The following is a 13,099-nucleotide window of genomic DNA, read 5'->3' on the forward strand; positions in this document are numbered from 1 at the left end:
CATGTGCCATAGGTTGCCTAACCCGTCTATAAGTACCTGCATGGGGAACAAATATTTAATAATGGACTCTTCAATCCAGCAGAGACAGATGTAACATGTTCCCATGGCTGGAAGTTAAAGCTAGACAAAATTCAGATTGGAAAGAAGGTGTACCTATTTAACAGTCAGTGTATTATCCACTAGAAAAATGTACCAAGGGTCGTGGTGGATTCTCCATCTCTGACCATTTTAAAATCATGATTGGCTGCTTTTCTAAAAGATCTGCTTTAGGAACTATTGTGGGGCAGTTCTCTGGCTTGTGTTGTACAGGATGTCAGACTAGAAGGGGCAGAGAGAGAAGCTCTGTACTAGTGCTTTCTCCCCTCCATTCCCCTTTGTCAGACCAACTGATATTTTCCCGACTGTGTCAGAACCTTTAGGCTCCCAATGTTCCATTGTCCATTTGTGAGCTTTATTCACTATCTAATGCATCTGAGGGTGCTGAGGGAGTTGGCTGATGTGATTGCAGAGCCGTCGGCCATTATCTTTGAAAATTCGTGGTGATTGGGTGAGATCCCAGACGATTGGAAAAAGGCAAATACAGTGCCCATATTTAAAAAAGGGAAGAAAGAGAACCTGGGGAACTACAGACCGGTCAGCCTCACTTCAGTCCCTGGCAAAATCATGGACAGGTCCTCAAGGAATCCATTTTGAAGCACTTGGAGGAGAGGAAAGTGATCAGGAACAGTCAACGTGGATTCACCAAGGGAAAGACATGCCTGACCAACCTGATTGCCTTCTGTGATGAGATAAATGGCTCTGTGGATATGGGGAAAGCGGTGGATGTGATATACCTTGATTTTAGCAAAGCTTTTGATACAATCTCCCACAGTATTCTTGCCAGCAAGTTAAAGAAGTATGGATTGGATGAATGGACTATAAAGTGGATGGAAAGCTGACTAGATTGTCGGGCTCAATGGGTAGTGATCAATGGCTCGATGTCTAGTTGGCAGCCGTATCAAGCGGAGTACCCCAGGGTCATCCTGGGGCCGGTTTTGTTCAACATCTTTATTAATGATCTGGCTGATGGGATTAATTGCACCCTCAGAAAGTTTGCAGATGACACTAAGCTGGGTGGAGAGGTAGATACGCTGGAGGGTAGGGATAGAGTCCAGAGTGACTTAGACAAATTGGAGGCTTGGGCCAAAAGAAATCTGATGAGGTTCAACAAGAACAAGTGCAGAGTCCTGCACTTAGGAAGGAAGAATCCCATGCACCGCCACAGGCTGGGGACCAACTGGCTAAGCAGCAGTTCTGCAGAAAAGGACCTGGTGATTACAGTGAACGAGAAGCTGGATATGAGTCAGTAGTGTGGCCTTGTTGCCAAGAAGGCCAACGGTATATTGGGCTGTATTAGTAGGAGCATAGCCAGCAGATCGAGGGAAGTGATTATTCCCCTCTGTTTGGCACTGGTGAGGCCACACCTGGAGTATTGCATCCAGTTTTGGTCCCCCCCCCCATTACAGGAGGGATTGGAGAGAGAGTCCAGCGGAGGGCAACAAAAATGATTTAGGGGGCTGGGACACGTGACTTACAAGCAAAGGCTGAGGGAACTGGGTTTGTTTAGTCTGCAGAAGAGAAGAGTGGGGGAGGGGGATTTGATAGCAGCCTTCAACTACCTGAATGGGGGGTTCCAAAGAGGATGGCGCTTGGCTGTTCTTAGTGGTGGCAGATGACAGAAAAAGAAGCAATGGTCTCAAGTTACAGTGGGGGAGGTCTAGGTTGGATATTAGGCAACACTGTTTCACTAGGAGAGTGGTGAAGCACTGGAATGGGTTAGCTAGGGAGGTAGTGGAATCTCCATCCTTAGGGGTTTTTAAGGCCCGGCTTGACAAAGCCCTGGCTGGGATGATTTAGTTGGGGTTGGTCCTGCTTTGAGCAGGGGAATGGACTAGATGACCACCTGAGGTCTCTTCCAACCCTAATATTTTATGATCTACAGATACAGTTTTCTGAAAATGGCAGCAGTTGGGCAGGTGGTGATAAGGGAATACTGCACCTCTTTGTGCAATTTTTGTTGAGGAAACATAGAGTAGTTTTAGTAATCCTATAGCATTAAAGTTAGTGGTAGATGATTTATTCATGTGACCAGTTTAGTTTAGTTTTCAAACTTTTCGTTTAATGTCAACCCTCCCTTCTCTTCCCCCCCCCCCCTTTCCTTCCAGTGTTCTGGAAGATTCATATAATTGATGGATAATGTGGACAAGGAGCTTTGTTTCCTAATCTCTCTAAATTCCTGAGAGGCTGTGGGAACTTAACCACATTATTTATGTATAATGTCTGATGCATCAGCAAGAGTAACTCCTCTTTATAAGAGTCCCCCGTCCTCTAAAGCACCATTTTAAGAGAGAATTCACTGAATTTTAATTTTTTATAATGAGCTCACTGAAGTATGTCTTTGTAATAATATTTCTACTCTAGTTGGAAATGTATAGATCTTAAGAGCTATTGAGAGAATGTGAATGCTGTTCCACACTCTGCTCTTTGGACTTTTTTTACTTGATTCGTAACTCTCCTATAATAAAAAAGGCTAAAATATAAATATTTCCAACTAGCTTCAGTAATGTGGACTGGATCACACTTATCTTCTTCACCTATTTAATTCGGGGTGGGGCCCCTTAATGTGTGAGAGACTGATTTGAAACATGTATGGTAAGCGTTTGGTGTGTATATAAATTAAAGTTGAAATCTGCGACCTATTAGCGAACAAAAGCTTTATGGTATCACTAATGTTTTGGTGCAATGGTTTAAACATACTCCTTAGTGAGTATTTAATCTGCAGAGAGTTTGCTACTGTTGATGCTTGGTGGCTACCCACCACCTTCCTTTCCGTAGCCACTAAAAAGGGCACACCTACCTATCTGTAGTCTGTTAGTGTGCGTGATACCGAGATTTGGTTACAGATACTTATCATGAACTTGTAAATTGTGCTGTACTGTCCACTTCAAATATAGTTCGTTTTAGTTTAAAAAAGAAACAAACTAGAAATCCTGTATCTGGTATATCTGCAACCATAAACTGTTAGTGGCTGCTCTACGCTAGCTTATGGCAAGTCTGTAATCTCCAATGATAAAACTGATTGTTTTACCCATGCCAGATTTTGTAATAAGATCTTGTATTAGATGCACATTATTACAATTTTTCAATTAAGGTTGTCATTTTATTTTCCATTCTGTTGTTTGAGAAATAGTTTGCAGAATGTAATTGAAGGTTTGTAATGCCTATTTATGCAGGGGTGGTGTTGAGGTTGTGTGTTCATATGAAAACTTTGACATTTATTTACTTTTGAGCTCTCAGATTTTCAGTCCGAGTTCATGAATGTAATTTCTTTGCACTTAGACCCAAATCCTCAGCCTATTGCTGAGCCAGTCAAGTAAACTGGGGTGAATGGCAGCTAGTTGTGTGGGGGGCACAGAGAGAAAGGAATCATTCATCCCTTCCCCATGTCATGAAGCCCTCTCTGAAGTAGTCAACATAGCCCTAACAAGTCTCCTTTGTGAGACAAAGTGGGAGGATTTCCGTAGCAGCAGATTTCTTCTGCCAACCTGTTGATGTGCTGGGAGCTACTGCGACACAGAGGATTTTTAATGAATCTGTAAACGTGGGGGTCGTACCCTATGACTGGAGAATTGCTAATATAGTTCCTATTTTAACAAAGGGGAAAAAAGTGGTCCAGGAAACTACAGGCCTGTTTGACCTCAATTGTATGCAAGGTCTTTGAACAAATTTTTAAAGAGGTGAACGGTAATTAATGCAACATGGTTTTACAAAAGGTAGATTGTGACAGACCAACCTGATCTCCTTCTTTGAGAAGATCCCTGATTTATTTTTTTTAGACAAAGGAAATGCAGTGGATCTAATCTGCCTGGATTTCAGTAAGGCATTTAATAGTTTCACATAGAAAATTATTAGTTAAATTGGAGAATATGGGGATTAATATGAGAATTAAGAGGCGAATAAGGAATTGGTTAAAGGGGTGACTGCAGTGGGTTGTACTGAAAGGTGAACTGTCAGCCTGGAGGGAGGTTACTAGTGGAGTTCCTCAGGGATTGGTCTTGGGACCAATCTTATTTAACATTTTTATTACTGACCTTGGCACAAAAAGTGGGAGTGTGCGCTAATAAGGTTTACGGATGACACAAAGTTGTGAGAAATAGCCAATACAGAGTATTGAATATACCTGAATATCATACAAGAAGATCTGGGTGACCTTGTAAACTGGAGTAATAGAAATGGGATGAAATTTAATAGCGCAATGTGCAAGGTCATGCATTAGGGACTATAACAACAAGATTTTTTGCTATAAGTTGGGGACTTAGTTGGGAGTGACAGAGAAGAAAGACCGAAGTCTATTTGTTGATCACAGGATAACTGAGCCGTCAATATGAAAAAGGCTAATGCAATCCTAGGATGCATCAGGTGAGGTATTTCCAGTAGAGACAGGGAAGTATTAGTACCATTATACAAGGCACTGGTGTGACCTCATCTGGAATACTGTGTGCAGTTCTGGTCTCCCATGTTTTAGAAAGATTAATTCAAACTGGAACCGGTGCAGCAAAGGGCTGCTAGGATAATCCGAGGAATGGAAAACCTGCCTTTATGAAAGGAGACTTGGTCAGCATGACTGTTTAGCCTAACCAAAAGAAGGCTGAGGAGAGATATGATTGTTCTCTAGAAATACATTAAAGGGGGAAATACCAGGGAGGGAGAGGAGTTATTTAAGTTAAGCGCTAATGTGGACACAAGAACAAATGGCTATAAACTGGCCATCAACAAGCTTAGGCCCAAAATTAGGTGAAGGTTTCTAGCTATCAGAGGAGTGAAGGTCTGGAACAGACTTTTAAAGGGAACAGTGGGGTTAGAAAACCTAACTGGCTTCAAGACCGAGCTTGATAAGTTTATGGAGGGGATGGTAGGAGGAGATTGCCTACAACGGCATGTGGCCAATTGGTGACTGCCAGTAGCAAAAATCCCTAACTGCTGGAGACGGGACACTAAATGAGGACGACTCTGAGTTACTACAGAGAATTCTTTCCCAGTTATCTACCTGGTGGGTCTTGCCCACGTGCTCAGGGTATAACTGATTGCCATATTTGGGGTCGGGAAGGAATTTCCCTCCAGGGCGGATTGGCAGATTCCCTGGGTTTTTTTGCCTTCCTCTGCAGCATGGGGCATAGGTCACTTGTAGGTTTAAACTGGAGTAAATGATTAATTCTCTGTAATTTGAAGTCTTTAAACCATGATTTGACTATTTTAGTAACTCAGCCAGAGATTAGTGGTTTATTTCAGAAGTGGATGAGGTTCTGTGGCCTGCAATATGCAGGAGGTCAGACTGATGATCACAATGGTCCCTTCTGACTTTCAAGTCTGAGCCTAGGAGAGCTGTGTGGCAGATACACGCGCGCACATGCACATCCCCCACCACTACTCAGTGCGTGTCCCCTCATAAGAAAATTCACTAGTTCTGCTGTGGGGGTGGTTTCCTCTAATTTAGTTATTGTTCCATTAATTCTTAATGTTTGTAAAGTGCTAAATGTTGTTACTCCTTCAGATTGCCTGTTCTAGAATTAGTCAGTCATTTTAACCCTTCGCTCCTACTTCATGTAATGTACCAGGCTGGTGCTTTCTTGTGTTTTAAAAAATGACACTTTGAGGTTCAGATAATACAGATAAGATTCAAACATTGGATCCTTTTCCAAACCAAATATAAATTCCAGACTTTTGAGGTTTGTCCATTGCTAACTCTTAAACTCCGAATAGATGCAAGATTTAAAGAGGAAGTGGCTGTTGCAGAGTGAGGAAGAGGGTTCAGTCCTCGGTCCTTCATGCCAAGATAATGGTAGCCAACCTAAGGAGCTGGAGATATTCTTTTTGATTTCATGGAGTGCTGTTGTTGTGGTGTCCTAACAGTTCATCATGATTTTTAATCATTTAGGCAACACACTGTGTGCATGTAGTGATAGTTGAGCCTTCCCATGCAACATTGTAACTCTTGTCATCACATAAATGTAATATCACAGGTGAAAATACCGCCCTGCATTGTCAAGGTAATACTGCCCACATTTTCTGTCTCTGTAACTTTATTTGAAAGACCTAGACCCTGTTTTATTTCCTTAGTACTCTGGTGCTTGCTTGCTGACTTCAGTGGGGATGCACTGGTTCATGGACTACAGAATACCTCACTCTTGTCTAGCTGCTGAGAGGGGATCTAGTCAACTCTGATTTATTAGCTCAGCACTCCCCACTGTTCTCCAGCACCCATAGGTTGACAAGTGAATTGTTGCACTGATTAGTGCTCCATTCGCTCAGTTAGACAACTTGCAGACCTGTGGACTACAACATGCAGTGCCCTAAAAAGGCTGTCTAATCAGCGGTTGAGTATCATTACTGTGGGCAGTTAGAAGGGAATGTTGTGGGACCAGGGTTCAGTTCAGTGAAGCCTGAGCATGCTCTCCTATTCTTTTCTATCCTTGCGCCCATTGAATTCAGCCCAGATTATTTTTGCAGCAGGGAATTTCATCGGATCATTGGTGTCTCACTCCAGAGGCAGAGAACCTCTGTACTCTTCTTTTCCCCTTGAACAAGAGGGAAAAGAGAAGAAACTCTGGTATTACAGACCATTTTTATGAGTTTAATATGGGGGCCAAAGTCAGACTTAGCTGAGAATTGTTTTCAGTTATAACTATGAAAGTGCCATTGCCTCAACAAACATATCATCATGGCAGGTCCTGCCAGCATGCTCAGGGCTGAGTAAGACATGGTTCCTTCCCTGAGGGGTTATTGAGTTTAAAATCAAAATAAAGGTGAGACGCAACTTCCTTTTGGATTCTCCTCCCCCCCCCCTCCCCATCATAGATTTAGTAGATTGATATCAAGAGCTACTTTAGTTGGACCTGGACAAGAAATCCACTAATGCTTAATAGCTGGACAGAGGGCCAGTATCACAGAATGGCTGGCCCTTTAAGGGGAGTTTGGCCCAACCCCATCTCTGACTAATCACTGCCTCCCACAGAGGTTAGGGATCAGGTGATAGGTGGAAGATTACCTAGTCCTCATAAAAATGAGCAAGAGCTCAGTTGCTAAGGAAAAATTCAGGGAGGTAGTCTAGGTGGAGGGAAAGAACCCAATTTATAGGAGACTCTCAGGCAGAGGGCCTGAATAGTGTAATCCTGTTGGAAGCTGACCCTGAAGGAAAAGGGAGCAGAGAGGCTCTCCTTGAGTCCCAGGCAGACAGCTTGTGGAGTGTCCTGCTGTAGGAAGTAGATTGGTCCCTGCAGGAGACCCAAGTCAGGGAAAAGAGCATAACTGATATGAACATGTGCCAAGTGGTTTTATTTCAAAATAAAACCAACGCCCTGAAAAAAGAGGGACTAGAATCCTGTAGCTGGCAAGTGTTCTTTGGTGTGTGGACTGGTGAGAGAGCTCATTGTCTTACAGGCAGTTAAAATATATTTATGTAATTGCTAAAACTTAAAGTAGGAGCATATAACAATTAAGTATATTTGATTGTATCCCATTCCCCCACCTTTCATATATTTTTGTCTTAAATTACAAGGTCTTGGAGACAGTTCCTGTCTTGAACTCTCTAATTGTACAGTGCTGAGAAGTTTTTTCCTAGGGGACAGATCACTAGATTGGGACAAAGGAGACCTATGCTCTGTTCCCAGTTCTGCCACTGGCCCACTATCTGACCTTGGTCAGGTCACAGTCTCATTCTGTGCCTCAGTTTCCCTATCTGTAAAATGGAGATGATACTAACCCTCTTTATTTCAGTGCTTTGAATCTACTGATGAAAAGTGCTTTATAAGAGCTGGATATTATTACTCAATCTCAGAGTTAGGAGTTCCCATGCCGCACTCCCATGAGGGATTAATATTAAGTCATATGCATGGTGACAGCACTTTTACTGACATGGCTTATATTTATGGGGTTTACAGAAGAATCAAATTTTGGTGAGAGATTAGGAAGGAGAGGGTGTGCCTGTGGATAGGGGCAGTTTCAGGCATAGAAATAAGGGTAAATAAGAATCAAATAAAGAGAACAAAAGAGAAATGAGGCATTATTCATAGGTGAAGCAAATGGGAGAGAGGATGAGACAGGCTGGGGGACAGAATTAAGCCAAGTCTTGAAGGCAAGGACAAGAAGCTAGAACTTGATATGGAAGGAGAGAAGAGGCAAGTAAAGGGACTTGTATATGGGGACATGGTCTATCGCAGGAAGATATCTTAAACATTGCTTTCTGAATGCACAGGTAGCAAGAGAACTTCTTTTGTAACTTACCCCTTTTAGAGGGTGGGATTTTACAGCCTTCAAATGTCATTAATACTGGTTTCTTATATTAAATGTTAAGTGACGTTAAACTGGATTATGATTATGCATCTCTTTAGTTACTGGATTTAGATGGGTCACTGGAATTGTGCTTGCTGCTAAAATGAAAGTAGTGCAGTGCCATTTTGTGTATTTGGGGTTTTTAAGCAAGGCCATTTCAAGTGTTTATACTTCGAACTAAAACATACTTCTTAACTTTTGCTTTCCTTCTGTATTTTTTCAGATTACGTCTACTTTGAAAATTCTTCAAGTAACCCTTACTTGATACGAAGAATAGAAGAACTCAATAAGGTAATGCAGTGCTAATGTATTTTCCCAGGTGTCTGAAACTGTTGGCTGTATTTTCTGATGTTTGAATTGAAAATAACTTCATCTACTTTTCCTCCCTCTTTATCCGTTTGCAATAATTTGCAGTATCTTTTTTTAAGCTGCTAGCAACTACAAAATATTATACCACCTGATCATTGCCTGGAGTATCTGGGGACAGTCACTCACTCATTCAAGAGGTGCTTGTCATGTGCTGTCTACAAAGGCCAGAGAACACAAACTGAAAGTCATCCTGATGGTGACCCTACCCTCCCACTTTGGCCTGTCAGGCAAGGTTTAGTCTGCAGTTCTTAAACTCTTGGTGCTGTGATTGTTTGATTCAAAGGTGAAATATTAGTTGACCTGGAGAGAGGATGAAGAGCCTTGTGGTTTAAACTCCCTGGGAGCCTCTCTTATGAGGAAGAAGTAGACCAGATCCTCAAGTCAACCAGCTGAAATCTTTCTCTTCTCATGGTCCCTGGAGCTGGTGTATTGTTTTTGTTCTTAGTCCTCAGAACATTCCTTCTTGCTTGGAGGTGAAAAAGCAGCATGATAGGCACTGCCATTCCAATAGAGCAGATGAAAGGTTATAAGGGGGCTGGGGAAAGGAATCTGAATCCCTTTGTACTGAGGATGAATTTCAACACAGAGCGCCTGTTCTGAAGCCCTCAACTGCTGTCCCTACCACACAGTATCATTTTAGATTTAACTCCAAGTACTATTCTATTCAGTCCCTTGCAGTCTGTGCAGAGGGAACTTGATGTCATCTTCTTGGGGTTGGACCCAAATCATCCAGTTGCCATCAGAAATTGGCTAAGGAAATTCAGTGGTTGTGGGGAAATTTGTCCTTTTTAAAGCTGCTTTGTTGTTGTATCCTTCAAAAGTTACCTGTAGATTTGCGATCTGGAGTAGTGGATGTGAAGTCCAGGTCATCCTTGTAATCACTCTGTTTTGGTATCAGGTCTCCTGTGGAGGAAGTTTGTGTCCCCTCAATGGGGGATGCAGTGATAACCACATTTAGCACATACTGAGGAGGTTATCAAAAGCCTTGTCTACACTGGCAAGTTTCTGCGCAGTAAAGCAGCTTTCTGTGTTGTAACTCCCAAGGTGTACACACTGCCAACCCACTTAGTGCACAGAAACTGTACAGTTGCAGCGCTGTAAAAAAACCACCCTGATGAGAGGTGTAGAGCTTTCTGTACTGGGGCTACAGCGCCGCGGTGCAAGTGTAGACACCCTGGTCGATTACAGTACTGCGATTGGCCTCCGGGAGGTGTCCCGCAATGCCTATTCTTGTCTCTCCGGTCATCAGTTTGAACTCTACTGCCCTGCCCTCAGGTGACCAACCGTGAGCCCCACCCCTTACTTTCCTTGGGAATTTTGAAAGTCCCTTCCTGACTGCTCAGTGATGCATGCAGTGGTCTCAGTGCATCTTTCCAGGTGACCATGCCTGCTTCAAGCACCAGGCCTGGAGCAAAGCCAAGCAGCTGGACCTCATCAGCATTTGGGGAGAGGAGGCTGTCCAGTCCCAGCTGCACTCCAGCTGTGGGAATTATACCTAATGACAGATTTCATGATGCATGACAGAAAGGGGCCACACTGCAGTGCAGGGTCAAAGTGAAGGAGCTGTGTAATGACTACCACGAGGCACGGGAGGCAAATCGCCACTTCAGTGCTGCGCCCACAAGCTGCCAGTTCTACAAAGAGCTGGACGCGATACTCTGCGACACCCACCTCCACCGCGAAGGCCACTGTGGATACTTCGGTGGCTCGCCTGAGCCAGGAGAAGGAAATCTTGGACGAAGATGTGGAGGGGGAGGGGGACCCCCAGAAGCAGAGTGAGGCTCTGAGGTCAGAGATGCATGCAGCCAGGAGCTCTTCTCTACCCCAGAGGAGGCTAGCCAGTCACAGCTGTCGGAGCTTGGTGAAGCGCAAACAGGAGAGGAGGCCTTTGGTAAGTGGCTTTGATTTTGGGAATCTCTGAAGCGAGTTGTTGGGAGCAGGAAGGTTGCAGAAAGCAGGCTTGTGTCTGTATGATGTGCGTACCACCACATGCCTGGTCTGAGCGGCGGAACAGGGTGTTGATTGACTCCCTCACTTCACAGGAATCTGCCTCAGAGATCTCCAGGAAACTCTCATGGAGATACTGGCAGTCCACTGCCACAGGTTTTTTGGCAGAGCTGCTTTGTTTCTTGCCCCATTAAGGGTAACTTTCCCACGCCACTCTGCTGTCATGGGGGGCAGGGAAGAAGCCGGGGGTGTGGGGGGGACCATTGCTGCACAAAGGCAAGCCACATAAGGGCCAGGGTGGAAGCCACAGTCTTGGAGAAGACCCTCCTTTGATTCCCTGCTCACCCTCAGCAGCAAGTTATCGTCCATAATGAACACAGCTTGTGGAAAATGTGGGGACAGTAATGATTATAAGGCCCCCAGCCCACAGTACTGGTTTTCCCCAAGAGCCACGTGCCCGGTATACAGTATGGTCCTGGAACACTGATTTTTTCCCCTGCCCCTGCGGCTACTCACCATTTTGGGGGGCTTGTGGCTCATGTACACTTGCCTGGGGTCAGCCAGTTAGTAACAGGTTTGAGTACTGGCTGTGTTTTAAAGCACTGAATCAGTTGTCTCTGTTGCAAACAATACTGCTTTTGTAAAATGTTGCATTTTGGCTTCACAGATATGACTTTGGGAGCCCAGCCTCCCTCTTTATCGCTGGCTGAACGGCTGCGCAGAATTAGAAAGTGGCCACGAAGAACTAAAGAGGACTTTCTGTGTGATGTCATGATGCACTCCGCAGCCAAAAAATAGGAACTGAAGGAGTGGTGGGACAGCGAGAAGAGGGACCGAATGGAGAATGTGGCGTGCCAGAACGAAGCCATGGAGAGGCTCTTAAAAAATATGGAGCACCAAGCAGACACGCTCCAGGTGCTACTAGCACTGCAAACCCAGCAGTTCCGTGCCCGTCCTCCCCTGCAGCTGCTGTCGCGAAACTCTTTCCAATGCGTCCCCCAGACACCGCTAACACACTCTTATCAACCTCTTGGCTCCAATCTATGCTCCTCCCCTGCCACAGTCCAGCACCGTGCACTCCCAGTACCCACTGCACTCAACACCCATCCCTCTGCAGTTTAACCCTGCTGAAGTACAGTACCCACTGCACTGTACTCCAAAGGAGAAGGTTGGATATGATACCTGGACGTACACAAATTTTTAACCGTCCCGGAACCCCACCTACTCCTCAAACCCTCCCTTCCCCTATCCCCCTCAGTGCTGATTTTTTTTTTTCTCTCTCTCTTCTCCAGTTGTTGTTTTTTAAATAAAATAATTGTTTTGGTTTGAAAGCAATCTTTATTCCATGAATTGAAAGCAAACAGAGCCCCGCAAAGCAACAGGCAATTTTCTTAAACCTTCATGTTGCATCGTCTGCACCAATCACAATCCCCTCCTAGCATTACAAGCACTGCACTCCCAAGCATAGCAACAAATATTAGTGGCTTTCAGCTTCAAATTCCTGCCTCAAGGCATCCCTGATCCTTATGGCCCCATGCTGTGCCCCTCTAATAGCCCTGGTCTCTGGTTGTTCCAATTCAGCCTCCAGGCGCTGAGCCTCACCAGTCCAGCCTTGAGTGAAACTTTCACCTTTTCCTTCACAAGTATTATGGAGCGTACAGCATGTGGCTATAAGCATAGGAATATTTTCATCTGCCAGGTCCAGCCTCCCATATAGGCAGCACCAGCGGGTCTTTAAATGGCCAAAAGCATACTCAACAGTCATTTTGCACTTGCTCAGCCTGTTGTTGAATCGCTCCTTGCTGCTGTCAAGGTGCCCCGTGTATGGCTTCATAAATCACGGCATTAAGGGGTAGACGGGGTCTCCGAAGATCACAGTGGGAATTTCGACTTCCCCTACGGTGATCTTCTGGTCCGGGAAGAAAGTCCCTGCTTGCAGCTTCCTGAACAGGCCAGTGTCCCAAAAGATGTGTGCGTCATGCACCTTTCTGGACCAGCCTGCGTTAATGTCTGTGAAACGCCCACGGTGACCCACATGCGCCTGGAGAACCATTGAGAAATACTCCTTGTGATTGATGTATTCGGTGGCTAGGTGATCTGGTGCTGGAATTGGAATATGCGTGCCATCTATCGCCCCTCCGCAGTTAGGGAAACCCATTTGTGCATAGCCATCCACAATGTCACACACGTTGCCCAGAGTCAGTGTCTTTCAGAGCAGGGTGTGATTAACGGCCCTGCACACTTCCGTCAACACGACTCCAACGGTCGACCTTCCCACTCCAAACTGGTTAGCGACCAATCGGTAGCAGTCTGGAGTAGCCAGCTTCCACAGTGTATTCAATATGCACTTCTCCAACAGCAGGGCAGCTCCCATTCTCATGTCCTTGCGCTGCAGAACTGGGGTGAGCTCATCACA

The 13,099-nt window shown here is 44.8% G+C and overlaps 1 protein-coding gene across 26 annotated transcripts in view; it reads left to right on the plus strand.

Annotated features, from left to right (window-relative positions):
- The window catches only part of LOC101932594 (metastasis-associated protein MTA1), a 384,146-nt gene that overhangs the window by 257,945 nt on the left and 113,102 nt on the right, over positions 1-13,099 (plus strand). For 24 of the 26 annotated variants that reach the window (XR_010590039.1, XR_010590040.1, XR_010590038.1 and 21 more), the window contains one exon: positions 8,591-8,658. Coding sequence is in view for 22 of the 26 variants with exons in the window: in XM_065555717.1 (XP_065411789.1) it covers positions 8,591-8,658 (68 nt within the window). In the remaining 4 variants the exon portion in view is untranslated. Of the gene's footprint in view, positions 1-8,590; positions 8,659-8,693; positions 10,628-11,350; positions 11,599-13,099 lie in introns of those variants that run through there. The other 2 variants (XM_065555729.1, XM_008167641.4) reach the window with 2 other exon arrangements.

This window comes from Chrysemys picta, chromosome 8 (genome assembly GCF_011386835.1).
Source record: "Chrysemys picta bellii isolate R12L10 chromosome 8, ASM1138683v2, whole genome shotgun sequence".
In the NCBI taxonomy this organism is placed as follows: Eukaryota; Metazoa; Chordata; order Testudines; family Emydidae; genus Chrysemys; species Chrysemys picta.